Source organism: Corapipo altera, unplaced genomic scaffold, assembly GCF_003945725.1.
Source record: "Corapipo altera isolate COAL_440 unplaced genomic scaffold, ASM394572v1 180, whole genome shotgun sequence".
Lineage (NCBI taxonomy): Eukaryota > Metazoa > Chordata > Aves > Passeriformes > Pipridae > Corapipo > Corapipo altera.
Window position 1 is genome coordinate 5,010,046 of NW_020884915.1, and position 19,585 is coordinate 5,029,630.

Here is a 19,585-nt window from a genome sequence, read left to right on the forward strand (position 1 = left end):
CTGAAAGCAACCACAGGGCAACACACACAAAGAAACTTTTCTTCCACGTCCCTGCAGTCCATGTGAAAATGAAGATGAGTGGCTGTGCTACAGTGACAGGACAAGCTGGCCCGTCGCTGGCTGCTCCTGAATTCCAGCCATGGTCTGATGCTCTTTGAAAGCTCTGCCCCTCCATGCTGTGTCTCCCTGCGAGCCATCAAGTACAGCCTCTTGTTACAAGGAGAGGGAGAGCTTGAAAGCTGGGTTTGGTGACCCATATGCCTTTCTAGGTGCTCTCCCATCCCTAAGGAAACACGCTCCGGTGTGCGCGAAAACCAACGCGCGCCTGGGGCCTTATTGGTTCCATGTGATAAACGCTTCGTGCTGCTGCAAGCTGTTGAAAGCTTTTTATATTTTAGCCCTGGAATTTCACTGGCTGCATCCCTCCCTTGCCCAGCTGCTGTGTGTTAATCTGCTGTTTACACCTCTAGGCTGACACTGGGCAAGCCCCTGGGAGAGGGCTGCTTCGGGCAGGTCGTCATGGCCGAAGCGGTGGGGATTGACAAAGACAGGCCTAAAGAAGCGGTGACCGTGGCAGTGAAGATGTTGAAAGGTAAGAAAATTGGGTGATTAGGGATCAGAATGGGCGATATGGCAGTTCTCATATCCACAGAAAGTTTCTTTTGTGGCATCTGAACTCTGTCATCGTTGTGGGGGGGGTCAAAGAGCACATAGCTGACCTCAGCCTTCAGCAGTTTGGGGTGTAAATCTGCGCCCTTGACAGCCTGTTTATCTTGAGCAGTGAGTATTTAGGAGCCAGGAGATGTATTAACATCGTGTGGGTCTCTCTGCTTTTAGTTTATTTCATGTCAGAGGCTATCCATGTGTAGATCCTACCCCATTCAGTCCAGGTGGTTGGTGCCTATTTATTTTGAATTTAATTGTGAGGGTAGTTTGCAGGAGAGGTGTAGTTATTGCAGGTTTGATAGCTAAAGACAGCTTTTTTATGTCTGATATTGCTTTGCTGCCTTTTAACATTAAACACTGAAGACTTGGTTAGTCCATCAAAGAGGTTGATACTATTTTATTTAAAACATAACATATGACTTTGTGTAACATACGGTGTGTTCTGCATTTTGAGTCACGTATTTTACACCAACTGCTGAGCCTTAGTGAAGTCCAGGCTGGCATGCTAGAAAATATGAACTGAACCTGTTTTCTTCTACAGATGATGCCACAGAAAAAGATCTGTCTGACCTGGTGTCAGAGATGGAGATGATGAAGATGATTGGGAAGCATAAAAATATCATCAATCTCCTTGGAGCCTGTACCCAGGATGGTAAGTAGAGAAAAGAAAGCAAACCAGGACTTTCCAACAGGTCTGCGAAAGTCTCATTAATCATAATTTTTCGAGGGGTTTTAAGGAAGCAGTCATGCAGTGATGGGATTTTTAGGTATTTCTCTAGCTTAACAGCAATATTTTAACTTCTGTGTCTCATTATAGCTGCAGCCTTAATATGAGAAGGGGTACTATATCATATGAAAACTCTCTAATCCTTTGCTGTAGGGAACAAATGACCTTTTGCAGGGGCTTTACCCATGCCTGTTGTTCTGAATAGTCAATCCTGCTTTAGGAGAACTTTTATCCCACGAATTTGAAACGAGCAGTTTTAGTCCAGGAAAGCTAATTATGCCACGTAAAGCCATGCAGAATGGCATAAGACTCTGGAAATTAAAAAAAAAAAATTAAGGAGCACTTTCCCCGTGTTTGAGATCTCACAATGTTTTTTGATTGAAAATGTTCATTTTTCAGTACATGGCTTGGTCTGAAAGGAACAGGCACGGGGTCAGGGTTTAGGTACTTTAAGCCACTAATTGTATTGTAATTTAGGTACTTTAAGCCACCATCCTGCTGTGGAGCTTTGGGCCAGCCACTTCACCAGGTCCAAACCTCCCCTTTTTTTTTCTTTTCCCTTCAAGTGGTGTTTACTGATTTCCCCGCGTGACATTTATTGATTCAGTTAATTTATTACATAAAAACCTTTTCCTCTTGGACCTGACTCCCGTTTTCCCCACGTTTCTGTTCCTCCCCAGGCCCGTTGTACGTGATAGTGGAATATGCTTCCAAAGGGAACCTGCGGGAGTACCTGCGAGCTCGCCGCCCCCCGGGCATGGAGTACTCCTTCGACATCAACAGGGTGCCAGAGGAGCAGATGACATTCAAGGACCTTGTGTCCTGCACGTACCAGCTGGCAAGAGGCATGGAGTACCTGGCTTCACAAAAAGTGGGTAGAGCTCAGCAAACACCTCACAAAGCACCTGATGTGTGTTTCCTCGGCGCTTTTTTTCCGGTTTAGTTTTGTTCTCGCCTCGCTTATGTTCAAGAATTTGCTGGGAGAGTGAACTTTCTCAAACAAGTTGCATAATCCATGCTCACGGAGATCAGTGGGAAAATTCGTGCACTTTAAGTTTTTCATCTTTTGTTTAACAGTATTGGTAAAATGAGGCCCGGAATGGATCATTTAAAGTAAATATTGCATGCATATCTGCAGTTTGAATTCATAAGCACAGGTGGTCACTTGATTACACAAGTCACATTACTCCACCCATGAGACAGCAGGCTCTGTTTGCCTTCTGTTTCCAGTCAAATCAACCAGATCCATTCACATAGTGATGTAAAACAAATGGATTCAGTTACTGAAAGGATTTACAGAATAATAATGGGCAGAGTTAAGAAGGCCCAAGACACCAGGGCAAAAATAGTGAACAGAAGAGGCAAAAATAAATGGAGTGTATTAGTCACTTAAATTATGCACTTTACTTAAAACTGGTGTTTGCCAGGAGAGCAAGCTTGTTGAAAGAATTTATTTATCCTGTCGTATCCCCAGACACTTATTTCTTAAACTTGGTCTTCAAACGTTATTTTTTTTAACCAGTAATTTGATTAAATTATAGTTATGAAACCTTAAATAGCCCTGTATAACTAACTCTGTAAACATACTGTGGCTTGGTGGACAAGCAATCATGAATACCCTGGGTGGTGTTTGGGACCCAATGGCTAAACCAGAGCAGCAGATATTGATGATAAGTGCTTCCTGCAGGGTGTGGAGTGGTTAGTGGGATTTATACTGATTTCCAGTCATGCCCACTCCCAAGCATGGAGCTATTTTTGACCAAAGACCAGGGCTGAGATTGACCCTCCATTCCTGTTATATGGAGTCATGATTTTGTTACTGTTTTTTTTCTGCACTTGTAGAGGTTGGGGGAGAGAGGGAATCTAGTTTTAATTTTGCTTTTTATTCTTTTGTTTTGAAGCAGTAAATCTTAGCATAGTAGGGTCAACAGGGTGATGTGCATGACACCAAAACTCTTCCAATGGAGTAAGCAGGAGTATTGATTAGGTGACACATCTCAGGATGTCTCTATCTAAGATTAATGAAACGCTTACCTGGCACTGAGCCACGTCTCAAGAAAATAGAGCTGATGTGAAATGCAAAAATAAATCTTTCGATTGGCAGATCCTGAGAACGGGCGTCCTGCTGAGAAGCTCAGAGGTGCTGTTGTAGGACACTGCCAAGAAGGTGTGTGCTCACACAGATGGACACACAGCATCCTTGGTGCAATTCCTTTGCAGAAACACTTGATTGGTGCTGTGCTGGACTAGGCAGAGTGTGAGGCAGAGGGAAAACAAAGGCAGCACGCAGCAGAACTGTGCATTCCGGTGCCTCAGATATCCCAGCATTTCTGTTTGTGTTTCACGAGTCCTTTTCCCCTTAGGGATCCATTTACTGAGCTGGAATAATAAGAGAGCTGGTCTTCTCACGGTATTTCCATCATGCAGGAGCTGTGAGAAGTCCAGTGTTCATGTTATTTAAACCAGTAAATGGCTCACTGAGACTTCCAAAAAAAAAAAAAAGATGGTGTTTGTGCACCTACTTTTTGCCTTAGAGAAAGTTTTACCTTGCAAGCAGTTGTACTTCGAAACGATATCCCATTTGCAAAGTTGGTTGGATGCTTTTGAAAGTAGAAAGGGTGGCCCATGTTGTTTCTGCTACCATAGCATTGCTGAGGCTGAATTAGAGGGCTGATGGGATGCTGAAATCATGTACTGTTATCTGGTCCTGGGCACATAAAGGCAGGTCCCCATGGCTTAACCCAGCGAGGATCAGAAATTTCACAGGCTCATTTGGCCCATGTGGGATAAGAGATCTCAGCAGATTCCTGGGGCAAATTATAATGCAAGAAAAAAGTGGACTGTTGTATTGTTTTTTGTAGTGGGGTTGGTCCAGCATGTCTGTGCACACCCTGAAATAAAGAGTACAACACAGAGTCACCCAAAATTGAGGAGGGGGGAAAAATATATATTTAACTGTAAAATAAGCAGAATATCCTGGTGGGATTCCAAATGCCACATTTCTTCCCATGCTCCACTGCCACATTCTATCAACCCTAATAATACTACTTAAAAGTAATATCCAGAGCAATCACAGAGTCCTTTCAGTGACAGGGTAGTGCTGACATAAGGAAGCATCTCTCAGGAGATAACACATTTAGTTTCAGTATCAAAGCTGTTTTAAAAGCAAACAACCAAGCCCCAGTTGTTTGGGTTTTTTTTTCATCATTAAATTGTTACAGTCTCATGGTTGAAGTAAATATACACACCCTAGACATCTAGTTCACAATTATATTAATATCTTTAATACTAAGAACCAGTTGCACTGATACAGATTGTCAAGTTTGAACTCTGGTGAGACAATATAATTTAAGAGAAGCAACACAATAAAATGTTCATTAACAGTATTTGTAGTGAAAGTGCTACAATACCTTTACCTGGGCACATGTAATGGAGAGTGAATCACAAAATGCTTGGCACAATTTGGGTCACCACCCAGCCTTAGCCAAAATGAAAGTCTTAAGTAGACCAGGATTTTCTAAGACACTCCTTAGGGCCTTTGTTCAGCTTGGAAACAGCAGCTGAGGGGATGGATTGCAATAATTAAGAAAATCATATTTCACGGGCTTGTTATAAATGTGTGGCTTTCCCACCTTGTTATTCAGGTTAAATCTGTAAAGGAGACTTAGTTATGGTGCTGGAAGCATTGGAAGTACTTTCACTTTTACAGCAGTTTATTTCAGTGGCCTGTTTTTTTCTTCTTTCTTTCCAGTGTATCCATCGAGACTTGGCTGCAAGAAATGTTTTGGTAACTGAAAACAATGTCATGAAAATAGCAGACTTTGGTTTAGCCAGAGACATCAACAATATAGATTATTATAAAAAGACTACTAATGTAAGTGGATGGTTTTCTAATCTCTGGAAACAAGTGTTTCTTTCAGTGATTCATTTCAAAAAACTGTGGTTGTAAACTTAATGGGCTTCTTGTACAGCAGCCTCACTTTTCATCGCTGACAGAAAACAGGGATCAAGGACATGAGCATTTCTGTCCCCTGTTACAGTGACAGCTAAAAAGATAAGCAAAGAGGCTGTATATTACAGGATTAGAAATGCTAAAATACAAGAACTTTTTTTTCCTGTGTCCCTGACTCCAGCCACTTGAAATAAGTGGAAATTAATAATAAAAATCCTGTTTATGTGTGGTTTACAGCTTTATGCCTTTGCCTGTACTTAGTTTGATATGTACAAACTGTGGTGGTGATATCAAAGTGGGGCTAGAGGTTGAGAAAATGGATTTGTCCTCCCCACACTGTCACTGGTTTGCTGTTTAACCTGTTCCAAATTGAGAAGATAAAACGTTTTGGATGTAGTATTGGTGCCTAGTTTGAATTTCTTGCACCCCCTCAGGGGATCTCTTAAGGTCCTGCTGAGCTGCATTTGGGTTTTGATGGGAACTCTGCAGAACTCATTGAGTTCTTCAGACTTTATTATGTATAAATATGACTTAATGTTAACAATCATGTTAAGTGGCTTATCTATGAAAATCACTAAGTGATTAGTGACATTTTACTAGTAATATTTGCCTGCTTCCAAAAGCCAGAAGAAGAACCAGTTACAGCAGTACTGGAGGGAATTGAATCTTCTTCGTGTCACACTTAGCACAGTTCCTGAGCTCCAGGCAGACTTTGTGTGCAAAGCAACAGGCAGCTCTGACTGTGAGCTCTGGATCACTGCAAAAGGAACAGAAAAACAAAATTCTTGGGTTTAGTAATCAACTTATTTTTGCAGGAAGGCCTGGTTTTCAGAGGTTTATTAATTGTGATGTTTTTGTCTTTAAGGAGCCCATAGTAAAATGATACTTTTTGTTTTGATCTGCTTATCCTATCGTTCTCCTAGCAAGCAGTCTGGGAATGTTTTGGGGAAGTCTCAATGCTTTTAATTTTATCTTCAGTGTTTATATCCATTTAACTTAAGTGTGCCTACTTTTGCACATTTTACTAATTTTTCTGAATATGTTAGGGGTAAATTATGTGCTGATTTGCATTAACAGACTTCTCTTTGAGAATTGATTAATCTTTAAATAAAAATTATGATGCTGGAATCATCCTGGAAATTGCTGCCATTGTAATTTTTTCTTCCTTTCCTCTCCAAACTCACAGGGACGGCTTCCAGTAAAGTGGATGGCTCCAGAAGCTCTGTTTGACAGAGTTTACACACATCAAAGTGATGTGTAAGTGGTCTGATTTGAATGGGGGTTTGGGAGGTGGGAAGGAAGGTTGGTTCGGTGTGTATCTGTAAAAGTTTGGGATATTTCAAATGTATTTTGCTGTTGTCCTTTACCTTTAAGAGTTTTCATTCTGCTTCACATATTAATAGATGGAACAGGACTGGCCCTTAGAAAGTGAGGATTTTATGGTAGACTGCTAACCAGTGCTCTGTTACTAATCTGCCCAGCTTCAAAGCACATGAAAGGTGGAAAATGCTAACCTCCTTCTGTCACTGCGGAAGTTTCCCCCCTTGAACTTATTTACGGATGTGCAGCTACAAAGAGTCTATCTAATTTGCTTGGCTTTTGGCATACTCTGGACTTCCTTCAGGTTTAAAAAAAGAGAGAGAGAAAAGAAAGTAAAAAAAAAAAAAAAAAAGGGAAAGTTCATGAAAACTTCTTATAAAAATCCGTGCTAAGATTAGGTATAATAAAACATAGGCTGGGCATACTGGAAAAGATTTTGCTGGTTTTTGGAAGTGGTGTTGCTTCCCAGCAGTAGTTCACATGTAGTAGGAAATCATTGGACTCTGACACTCCAAAATCTTTTAATGTGAGCACAGAGTTGCTGGCTGATGCAACTGCTCGGGGTTTATTCTGCTTGCTGTTACAGTTTGGTGTGCATTGTGCTTGAAGTAGATGTGTATTTCTTATGCAATACAGATGAAGATCTTAAGTTTTTTATTTCTCCAAGAGAAGCTGTTAACTGTAAAGGGCTGGATGCTTCCCAGCACAGGTGTAAAAGGTTATACATGTCAGTGCAGGGTTAAAAAGAGAAAAGGCAGGATGGAGAAAGTAAGAAGTATCTCCTCTGTCTTTAACCCGTGTGCACTTCCCGAGCTGCTCTCTCCTTATGAAAACCATTTACTGAGGCGTTTCCTGCAATCTTTACATCATTTACAAAGGAAACTATATACACAGGTTAAGGGTGGATCAAACTTGTGTTTTAAAATAACATCTTGGCAAAATATTTAGGTGAATGTGAAGCAAACCACTTCACTGGTTCGGGACTGAAAGTCAGTCTGAGCTCCTCAGCACGAGGATTTCAGTGCTGGGCCTTGGAGACTCTTGGCCCCATGGTGGCTTTGAAGATGGCTAAAGATAATATTATTCTAAGTTTGTGCAAACAGTTTACTAAAATGCCCTGCTGCAGAGCTGGGGGAGCTGCAGAGGAGCTCAGGAGCCAGTGCAAGCTGTGTGCTGTTGCTCACCTGGCAAAGCTGCCTGCCAAAGAGCCCCAGGTTGCCAGCAAGACGTGATGAGGCAGGCAAACAGGCAGGAAAACTGCCTTAAAATTATCCTCCTTCATTTCCTAGCAAAAGTTAACAACAAAAATAAAAAAAGAAAAAAGAAAAAAAAAAAGAACGGGGTGATGCAAAATATTTTTGTTTTGAACAGCCTGCTTTTTCCAAAATATCCTGCCACATAATTGCGATCCAGCTGAGCTGTGAGTGTTCTGTAAGTCATTAAACTGTGAAGATGCAGTTCTTTGCAGCAGCTCAGAGCACATCAGACAAAGGCAAAGGGTGTGTTTGGGAACATGCTGGGGTCAGTCCCCATTCTATATGCTGTCCATGCAGCTGATGTACTTCCCAGATCGCTGTCCTGCTCCGGGCAGTCAGAGCTGGACAGAGGCTCATTTAAGCATCTCCTAGGAGGGACTGGAATTCTCTGTTTCCAGCAGTCAGGCAGATTTACTAATGCAGTTTTCTCTTTGATTTGCAGCTGGTCATTTGGTGTGTTAATGTGGGAGATCTTCACGTTAGGAGGATCACCCTACCCAGGAATCCCCGTGGAGGAACTTTTTAAGCTGCTTAAAGAAGGGCACCGGATGGATAAACCTGCCAACTGCACCAATGAACTGTAAGGACCCTGATTTGCTGTGCCAGGGTTGAAGGGCACAGTTGCACTGAATTCACATGTTTGATGCTACCCCCAGCAGAATCAAACATTTTCAGAAGTGCTTGACTCTAAAATTGTGGATATATGTGTGGGTATAGATATGTAAAGAAAGAGTATGAAAGGGATTTCAAGGAATGTTTGGAAGAGGAGGCTTCTTTGCACACCCTGCTGTGATCCTATTGAAAAAAGAGAGATTATCTGCAAACCAGTCTCTGACAGTGTTTTTACACCCATATTTGTTTTAATATTGTTAACATGAAAATTCGTAAATGCTGCACATACCACTGGTCATATGTAAGGCACATCAGGCTGCTTTTGTACACCAAAAAACACATCTGGGAACTTCTGTGTTAACACAGCATTATCTCCTGGTGAGGAGGGGAGTGTGCTTTCCCTTTCTGGTATTCCAATACAGACCTTAACTGTTTTTAATTATTTTACCATTTTAATTTCTTCACAGAGACTGCAGTCCCTTAACATGCAAAAAATACTGATTCACGTGTAATTTAATACCTTTGAAATTGCTGGCACAGAAGGCTGCAGAACTGAGTCCACAACAAGGCAATTTAGGCACTGAGCTGGGGAGAGACAGAAGTAGAAAGCACCTTTGAGGGCAGGGAGCGTTGCAGGAGTTTGGGAATTCAGTGGTCCGTGTGTAGAGCTGCGTGTGCTCCCTGCTTTGCTGGTGAAGAACAACATGGGCTGTGTATGCAAAGGTTTGTGAGGAGGATGCGTGATTTTAATTAAGCCAGGCAAATGTGTATTTCTTGCAGCTATATGATGATGAGAGATTGCTGGCATGCTGTGCCTTCACAGAGACCGACTTTTAAACAGTTGGTAGAAGACTTGGATCGGATTCTCACCCTCACAACTAATGAGGTAGGTAAATTGTTTCCCTCCATAAGCCACTGATCAGGACAAATGGTTTAGGAGGCAGATGGAATTTATTTAATTATGAAATCTTGCTCAAACTCACTTCTCGTTCTGTTTGTCGTTGTGTCCTCCGAGGTTAACACACAGCTAAACTATGTATCCTGTGAAATCCTCAGCCTCTTGCCGTTATGCCTTGATTTATGTAACTAAAAAGAAACACACCACTGAACTGTTTTTGTTTATTGCATCTCTTGATGTTTTGAGGGACTGCACGTGACAGGTTGAGAGGCAATATTTGTGTTTCAACATGAATTTCACGTGAAGGAGAGACGGAGAGTCCGTGGTGTTTTCCATTTATCGACTCGGTTCGATCCCCACCCACAATATGTAGGTCAGAAGAGGAGAGATTGTCAATGGCAGATTTCAGATGATGTGTCTGAGAGTGAATTAGGTTCAGTGAAATAGCTCTCTGTGGAGGGAACGAGGACCCACGGGGGACGTGCAAACAGCCATCCAATTATCCAAAGGTCCTGCCTAACAGCTTCAGGTTGGGGTATGTGAATGCAAAAAGGTTTTATTTGAAGAGTGTTCTTTCAGAGGTCTGAGATATTATTAGTTTTAGCAAGGAACGCACTGATTAGGGTATTCACACAGGAATCAGTTCTCTTATCACTAAACCACATGCACCTTTGAGGAAAATCACAAGTGATGGAAACGTTGATTCTTTTGGTGGAAACTTCTTTTGAGAGAAAATACTTGGTGTCCCAGAAATATTCTACAAACTCCTATTACTTCTGAAGAATTATATGTATAATGGGAGGGAAAAAAAAGAACAAAGCACTCACACAGAAAAGTTGCAACAACTCCTTTTGACCATTTCGAAATGAGATTTTCAGATTTTTTTTTATTGCTTCCTCATAAGGGGAGAAGGATAGGAGAAAAATTTGAATCTCTTTATATGGCCTCTCAACATTACATTCTAATTTTTTAGAATTATCAGAGAAATAAAGAGTGGATTATGGATGAGCTTCAGGAAAGCCTGTATGCAATGGAGATGACCGGAGAACCCGAGTCAAGAGATGCCATTTTTTTGTAATCATCATTTGCCCAGTAGATCTGGTTGAAAAAGATTCTTTGGCTTCAGCAACAACTATGAATTTGTCTTGATTCTGGTTTTAAGGCTTACTCTAAAAAGTGGCATCTTCAGGAATGTCTCAGAGATGGGGCAGGAATATGTGCTCCCTACGGAGTCGGTGACGCAGCTCTGTGTCTTGGTACCATTTTCACCTCATCCAGTGCTGGCTGCCTCTTTTCCTGCCTGATTTATATATGATTTCACAAGACCAGTTGGATGGGCTGGCTGCCACTGCGGACTGCTGGGTGGCTTGGACTGGATACGTGTTTGCAAATTCAAGAGGGAGGTTCTGGGCTGCAATTCTAAGCCTGGGAAAGGATATTGCTTGCTTTCTTTCTTGTGTGTGTTTAACCGCCTCGCCTTCCCAGTTCTGTACTGCTCATAGGCCTGGAATGATCTCAAAGGTAACCTGAAAAGGCCTTTGAGGTTATGTAAATTACTTAAGAGTAGAATCATAGGAAAAACGGATGGAAAAAGCTTAGGAACACGTCCAGTCCATCTGACGGGCCTACAGCAGGATCCACTATACGTTTGTCATTCCCGACAGATGTTTGTGTAACTTGTCCTTAAAGATCTCCAGTGCTGTGTTTCGGCATCACCCCTTGACAGCCCCTTGCTTTGTTCCTCTAATCTTTCACCATCAGACATTGCTTTTGTCCTATTTACTCTGGACACAGAAAGTAAATTATTTTGCTTGTCTTTGTGGTGCGTTTCGTGTTCCTGAAAGCTTGTCGTCATCTCAGTGTCTCCTGAGAACTCCAACATTTTTCTCCATAGCTTTTGCGATCTCTGATTTTGTGTAATCTGCACAGTTTTCCAGAAGTGGAGGTCCTTCATGCTTCAGTGTGACAGCACTTCTGGTTATCCTCTCCACAGTGGCACTTTCCCTTCCCCCCAGAATCACACTTGACGTAGGGTCAACCTAGTCTACCCAACAACCTAAAGAATTCCTAGGGCAGCCAATAATTTCTTCTACATTTGTGCAAGTAATTATTTCTGCTTAAATAGTGAAGTCTTGCTCTTTTCCGTGTTGAATCGTCACCTGTTGTGTTTTTAATGGGTTTTCTTGTTAGGTTTTTTCCCCAAAAGCCCCTATTTCCCAAGTTTCTATGAACCACATGAGCAGAGGTCACCAAGAGTCAGTGTCCTGGCTGTGTTGTTATATCAACACCAGAAGCCAACTTGGGTGTTAGTTCTTATGCCCCTTGATGTGACTCTGGCCATTGACACTGGATAAGGATGTGGGAGAGGGGATATGGATCCTCCCTTCAATACTGAATTCATGACTGAATTACATCAGGTCTTTTGATATGACAAGCCACATCTTGATAGCCCTTGAGAAAGCCCTCTTGCTTCAAATACTGGGATACTTTCCCATTCTGTCTGTCTAAAAAGTGGCTGATTATTTCTGGTCATTTAGGACTGATTTTCTGATCCATAAATACGTGTCAGAATTGCCCTTGAGGATTTTTCAAAAACCTTGGCAACCAGATGGGCAGCAATCAATAGATCCAAACTCCCTTCTTTTGCTCCCTATTGTATTTCTCAGTATTTTAAAACTTGCATTCCACACCCTCCTTTCAAAATGGTGACCATTTTTTAACTATAATATGGTAATGATTGAATGTCTGACTTAAAAAAAAAGTATGTTGACCAAACAACTAAATTACCCCAAACCTAAGCACAGCAGCATAAAATACTGACTGAGGTGGAAGACTTGTCTCGTCAGTATGATCATAACTTGTGGTTTAGCAAATGAAGAGATTGCATTTAAATGAATGCAGCTGCCTTTAGAAGTTGAAAGAGAAGGAACATTTCAAGGGGAAAAATAACTTTATTCTCTTGCCAAAACTGTTGTTTCTAGCGAAAGAGCCTTAACCCAAAACTTGGATTCAGCAGATGATATTTCCTTTTTTAACGACTGCTTTGGTCATGGCTACCCTGGGACACACAATACACACACACACAAATATGCAGTGTAAAAAACCCAAATCTTGTGAGTTTAATTTTGTTTTTCTTTCTGTTATTTTTTTTTTTTGCACGTATGCCACTGCGTGTTTAAACACAAATTTAATATCACGAAATATAAAACAGAGATTCGAAGTGACCAAAGGAATATAAAGTTGGAAGTGTCTTTCCCTCTCCAAATCACTACCATGTGCTGAAGAAAAAGTGGTTCTATTTAGGATGAAATTTCATTTTTATCATTGCGAGTGAAAAGTCCTCTTTTGATGTGGTTGCCATGTTTATTCCCACTGACACAGCTAATGCTGGTGATGTTGGACTTCAGAAAATACCGTGTTATTGGTTTGGTTTTTCTTTCTCTGCTCGAGCTCCTTGTTTTATGAGATGTTTTGAGCAACAGGCAGCTTTGAATGCAGCTGATTTGCAGAAACCAGTGTAGTTTTTAAGCTACTTTCTTTTACCCACTGGGTGATCAACCCAAATCTGAACAGGGGTGATGTGTTACTGTCAGCTTTGCTCGCTGTCTAAAAAAAGCACTTTATTTGTTCTGTTACAGGAGTATCTGGACCTCAGTGGACCTCTGGAGCAGTATTCACCCAGCTACCCCGACACGAGGAGTTCATGTTCCTCGGGTGATGACTCCGTGTTCTCTCCGGATCCGATGCCTTATGAACCTTGCCTTCCCAAGTACCAGCACATGAATGGAAGCGTTAAAACATGAAAAGGAGTCGTGCAGAGGAACAAAGAAATGAGAATGTCAAGCTACCTACCACATACCACACCAAAGCTTTTCTCCAGGATCTTAAACGTTTCTGCTTGTACATATGAAATATGGGGGAAAAAAACCCCCAACTTGGAGGAAAGCAGTCAGAACCTGCATAAAGAATCTCATCGTTTGCAACTTTTAAACGTTCCCAACAAAGAACGTTTGTGGGCTGTGTCCAGATACCCATTCCCATGGATTTTCTGGCTTCCTGAAAAGCTGCAACAGACTTTTGTTTGTACAATGGACCCAGTTGGACTTGAGGCAAACTCGGGGGGGGTCTGCCTTTCTTGTTTATTTTGTAATATTTGGAGAAAATATATGTTGGCACACACTTACAGAGCACAAAATGCAGTATATAGGTGCTGGATGTATGTAAATATATTCAAAATATGTATAAATATATATTATATATATTTACAATGAATTATTTTTTGTATTGATTTAAAAAATGGATGTCCCAATCCACCTAGCAAATTAGTCTCTTTTTTTTAACAGCTATTTGCTAAATGCTGTTCTTACACAGAATTTCTTAATTTTCACCATCCAAGGGTGGAAAATACTTTGCTTTCAGGGAAAATGGTATATCATTAATTTATTAACTAATTGGTAATGTACAAAACAGTTAATCGTTTATAGGGTTGTTGTGTTTTTGTAATTTAAATGGCATTTCTATGCAGGCAGCACAGAGAACTAGTAGATATATTGCTCAGACTTTACTAGTTTTCAGATCTTAAAAAGAAGAAATATTTACAGTATATAACTAATTTGGGGGAATTAAACTTTTGATTTATTTGTGTTTAAATACTGCAGTGTCAGATGATTATTCTTATCAAAACCAAATCCTTTAACAAGAAAGTCTTTTATTCTCAGTACCTGTCACTTTAGCAATTTAACTCCTTAGCAAGGTTTCCCGTGGCCAAAAAGCAGAGTCATTCCACACCAAAAAAAAAAAAAAAAGAAAATTTTAAAAAGGGTTCTTAAAGAAAGGAAAGACATGAAGTTGTCTATAACCATAGCAGAACATGCTGCTCTAAAAGGGATTGAGCCTCTACCCTGAGTTGCACATGCATCAAATTAACTACAATTCTCTTCCCTGAGTTGGATAATAGGTTCCAGATCTTTTGGCCTGGATCTTTTGCCTTTTAGACTATCCCTCTATTGTAACTTAAGTTAAAAAGAGAGAGAAGTTGTTTATAATGACAATTTGCCATAGGAATATCAGCGTCTTTTTAAGGGATTAATTCATGCTGACTCCAGTATTTCCTTCTGATCCATTCCATAACAGTAGGTATAGCACTGGCCTCTGCTAAAATATCACTGTTGTTTGTATCTTTTTACGGAAGTCTCGTGTTTTTACTTTCAGAACACTCACACTGATGTGGCCATGGAATATGAATGCAAATTACACTGTTTTATGTGGTGGTGTGTTTGTTTTGTTTTATTTTTTTTTAATAATTTTTTTTTTTTTAAAATTGGGTAAAATAAGTATTAAAATCTGTTAACTTTTGTACTGACAATAAAATGTTTCTACAGATCTTAATGTTAAAATTACAAAATAAATGTCATGCAGCTTATTTTTCCTAATCCTTTGTGTCATCCAAAATGGTTTCCTGAACATCAAGTGATGGAACACGTCCAGAAATGCTTCCTTTTGACCTTATCATAGATCCTATATTACAAAGCAATCCTTTCAGGAATAGTGTTTTTGCCTCTGTCTTGTAAAATACCCACTTATGAATAGCATGGGTTCTTTGAGTAAACATATGTACAGTCTTTGGTGGAAAATGGTTTGAAGTGCTCCTAATGTAGACATAAAATGTGTTCTCTTTTTCTTTAGTCAGGCTATGTCCTTTAATTAGTGAGATTTCTGATTCATGCTGGAGAGGCTGAAGGACCATTTGTGTGGGAGAAGTAAAAAAAAATCGTAACAGATGGAAAGAGACAACATGGAAAGAGTATAAAAGTTTTTTTATTATTATTATTTGGTTTTTTACTTGAAAACAGAAGGAGGACACACCAAAATAGCTAGTGCTTGAGACAGAAATGGGGACTTTATGGCATATTGCTGCAGGTTAACCAGAAAAGAGGTTTTGGATGTGGTCTTCCACCATGTGCTGTAAAAGTTCTTCAGACTCTAAACTGTTCTTTCGGGGTTTTTTGTCTCTTTCTGCTTTGACTAAAAATCCCATACCAATCCCAAGAAACTTTCTCAAAAAGTTCGTGTTAAAAACTAGATTTTTCTACTAAGAATTATCTAATTGCAAAATTCCCGTTGACTTCACTAAAAAACATATTCCTTTTCCCAAAAACATCTATTAATTAGCATCAATGGTGGCTACTGTTGGGCAGAAAGCACAATATTCATAATTACACATGTCTGGTTTTATAGGGTTCTTTTAGAGGCTCTCAGAAGATCTTGAACCTTACTCTGCTTGTACTGAAATGGATTTAAATGCATCTTTCTTATTTTGATATCTTTTTAAAGTAACAGTATGTAACATGATGGAAGGTGCTGCTAAATAATTTTCATTTATTTGATTACCCTGATTTTGTTTTAAACAGTTTGTTTGCTTTTCCTTTGTTCGTTTTTTAGCTCTCAGAGAGTTAGATTTGCACCTTGGTGATAGCTCACATTTTCACAGATGTTGGCTGAGGTGTGTTACACCATTTCCCTGATTTTATAGTGTAATCCTTGGATTATTTTTATTCTTTTCTGCTATGTGGAGATTTTCTTGTCCATTGAGTGGTGACCAGTTTCCTTCTCTGAAAACCCTGGCAATGAAGAGTAGCATTTTTTCAGGAAATGGATTTATATTGATATGGATAATGAGGGTTATGTTCTGTGGATAATCAATTTCCTGCAGCACCTAATTCTTTTTTGTCCCCCTTAAAATATTGATTTGAATCAACTGTGCATAATATTTGAGAAAATATGACTGGAAATAATGTTTGTTTTTGCTCAAGTCCATAAACAAGTTCTTATTGCCTGTTTTGTTGGGGTTTTTCCACTGTTTTACTACAGTATAGCAAGTAGTATGGGCTCTATCCATCAGGTAAGAGTATAGCATCAGTTCTGTCTTTCTGATGATTTAATACCATTCAATATCTGCTTCATTATGCTTTTGCAAAAGTAAGAGTTGAACTGTATCTTGAGTTTCGAATCTGTTTAAAGACAAATAAGTTTACTGTTCTGTTTATGGGAGTAACATGAGCAAAGCTGTGTGCTCAATCCAGTAATTCTCATGTCTAGCCCTTGAGAAAAGAGCACCACAAAACCCTGAGGTTTAGAGACCATCATTTTAGTGAAAGGTTCAGTGATCTCTAAGTAATTAATTAAACCAAGAGAAAGTTAAGAGTTGTCTTGATCAAGGTGTTAGAGTAAAATGCTCTCTTTAATAATTCTTCCCTAAAAGCTCCAGTGCCAGTTGGAGCAAACGTCCTCTCCTGTAGCTCAGCACTGAGCAAAATCTATCAGGCAGCTGGTTTTCATGTTTCCTCTTGCCCTCCAAATCTGTGATGGGAAAGTTCACGTCCTGCAGATCCCCAATAATAAGTTTTGGAGATTTTCTCTAGTCCAGGAAGTGGCTGCTCAAATCAATGCCTGTTCAGGAAAGGTAAAGAACTACTAGAAGACAAATCCATTAGCAAACCTCCCAGAGACTTTAATGTGTTTTAATTTCATTTGCATTTTTTTTTTAAGCAGCCTAACATACTTGAGGGGGTAAAAAAAAGAGGTAAAAAAGTTGCTATTCATAGAAGAAAAAAAACCATAGAAGGGGGGGAAAAAGCCAACCAACCAGCACTTGTTTTTGAAAGGTCATCTGTTCATTCTGTAATCAGGAAGTTCTGTAGCTGCATAATTTGATCTAATAATTGGAAAAATTTCATTGATTTTTCCACAATAAATGCTATGAATTTGTTTTCATGAGGCATAAGTTACTTCCAATAATTTGTGCTTGGAAAGTCCTGTGTGTCTTTGTACTTCTGAGCTTTTGTCACTGGGAGTCCTGAATGTTCCAAGCAGCTTAAATGCACTAGACTTTGTGGAGCAAGTCTTCTTTTTTGTCCCCTTTTACCAGGTTTGCCTGTTAACTGGATTTCCTGTAAGACTCCTAAAGGAGAGAGAAGCTGGACATGGTCCATTCTCTTCACAGGAATGCACAGAGAAAACAAGGGAAGAGCCGCCAGTTGCTTCAGGGTATTTCTGTGTGAATTTTAGAAGCAATTTCTTCACTTTGGGACCACTCAGATGCTGGGATAAACTGCCTAGAGAAACCTGGATGAAAATATTCCAGACTTGGCTTGACAGGGCTGTGGATAACCTCGTCTGTGGCCCTGCTTTCAACACAAGGTTGGCCCAGACGGTCTCTGGGGTCCCTTCCAGTTGATTCTGTGATGGTTCCAGATTCTCTGTGGTTTTGCAAATCTGTGTTACTGGCCAAAGGTAACCCAGATCTGCAGCAGAGTTCTGGAAAGCTGCGCTGGCACGTGTTGGGGTTGTCAGTGGGATGTATTGTTCAGTAAATTCAATTTAGTGATGCACTTAACAAGGGAGATGTCCCCCTCTATTAAGGATGTTAAAAATCAGGTTCTGGCTTGCTTTGATTATCACAACTGGCCAAAAATTTTGTGATTGGATTCCTATGCAGTGGAAAACACTGTTTGGTCAAAAGCTTTCTAAAGCATGAGTGTCCTGCAGAAGATGAAGTGTTTTGACTTTATCAGAATGACATGACCCTGTCATAGTTGTCTTGTCAGAAGAAATGAAGTAATTTTTATGTTGCAGCTATTTAGTAGCAGACAATAGCATATAAAGTCAAAGTAAGAATGGAGTATTTCGATTTTATCAAAACAGAATGGTTAGAATAACTCAAAGTGACATCCAGGTACTGCAAATAACTGCACTTTTAAAATGTTTTTTTTTCCAGTTCAGGCTGAAGGTGAGGTTTCCTTGAAGAATACACTTTTAAGTATCAAAGGTGTTTATATTGCTCAGACTGCCTACCAATATTTTGACAGGCTTTTTCCTGATGTACCCGCTGTTGTCCCCTCCCACCAGAGGCTGTGAGTGAGGCCAGGGGCCAGGATATCTTGGGATGGTTTGTAAGGAGCCTGGTACCATTTCCACTGCCCAGCACTGTGTGCTAATGAATTGCTGGGAAAGCTTTTCCAAAGCCTCAAAGGATTTCCAGGGATGACTAGTATTTCTTTGTGGCAGAGGAGCAACTCATCTTTTCTGCTGTGGCGTTTGAATTGTCTGAGGCAATAAGGAGAAGGTAGAGACAGGACATCAGATGAGAGCCCTAGTGTCAGTTCTGTCTGGGGAAATCTATGGCCCATTACACTGGAACCTATGTGAAATACAATTTATGGAAAAAAAAATCAATACGACCAAGGACTGTTTTAAAGACATCTGAGAGAAGGTAGCCGAGGTACAACATTCTGTCTAGACATGTTTCCCTGGCTGTCATGGTTTGAGAGCCCCAAAATTCAGTTTCCTAGTCTAAGCCCCCTCCCACATCTCAACCTAATGTGAGATTTTTTTTTAGGGCTGTTCAGCAGCAGGCAGGGCTTTCTTTTCCAAAAGTTTGTTGGCACAGAGGTGCGCAAATTGCCAGCTGAACACTGCTGTATGGCTAAATTCAGTAAGTGGCAATGATGCTTTGGGTGTTCAGAGTAGCAGCCACACCCAGGGCTGGACAGAGTGACTGTGACAGCACTGGAGTAAATGGAGCTGCATCTTCTAGCAAGGTGCCTGAATTTCAAGTGTTATGTGCCAAATCCTAAGTGCCAAGAGCTCTTGAGAACAGTTTACCAGCACGAAAGCTCCTGAGGAAATGCCGGGCTGTGATGAGGTCTCATGAGGAGAGCAGTGAAGCACTGTGGCAGAAGGAGACCCTTGTTCTTTTGCTCAACCAGCTGGTTTTGGAGTGGACAGGACAGAGCCCTCAATGTGCAGTTTCTGCTGGTGCTAACTTAGTTTGAAGACGAGGAACCTTTTGGTGCGACCTTCCTGCTGATAGAAGATGCACACAGAGGCCTTCAGCCATGGTCTACAACCAGTAAGAAAGGAGGGGAGAGAAGAGAACTTGCACAGCTGGCACTGGATCTTAATTCAAGGTGTTTCCTTATGAGACTGTTCATTTTCTCCCCATCAGCCCCAAGACCTGCTGCCCCAAGTGCCTGTGTGCTTCTCTCCTGTGCAGCTGCTGATGGTTTTGAGCAGAACTGCTAGTGGGCAACTTGCCTGGCACTCCAAACCTCCCAAAGCATTTTATGTCATGAATACCCCCTCTCGCTAGTTTT

The 19,585-nt window shown here is 40.6% G+C and overlaps 1 protein-coding gene across 8 annotated transcripts in view; it reads left to right on the top strand.

The window, feature by feature from the left end:
* Nucleotides 1-14,236, top strand: part of FGFR2 (fibroblast growth factor receptor 2) — an 82,991-nt gene extending 68,755 nt beyond the window's left edge. For all 8 annotated transcript variants that reach the window (XM_027655206.1, XM_027655207.1, XM_027655211.1 and 5 more), the window contains 8 exons: nt 471-592; nt 1,208-1,318; nt 2,074-2,264; nt 5,145-5,267; nt 6,532-6,602; nt 8,364-8,501; nt 9,314-9,419; nt 13,070-14,236. In XM_027655206.1, the coding sequence (XP_027511007.1) occupies nt 471-592; nt 1,208-1,318; nt 2,074-2,264; nt 5,145-5,267; nt 6,532-6,602; nt 8,364-8,501; nt 9,314-9,419; nt 13,070-13,234 (1,027 nt within the window). In that variant the 3' untranslated portion in view covers nt 13,235-14,236. The remainder of the gene's footprint in view (nt 1-470; nt 593-1,207; nt 1,319-2,073; nt 2,265-5,144; nt 5,268-6,531; nt 6,603-8,363; nt 8,502-9,313; nt 9,420-13,069) is intronic.
* Nucleotides 14,237-19,585: the final 5,349 nt, after the last annotated feature.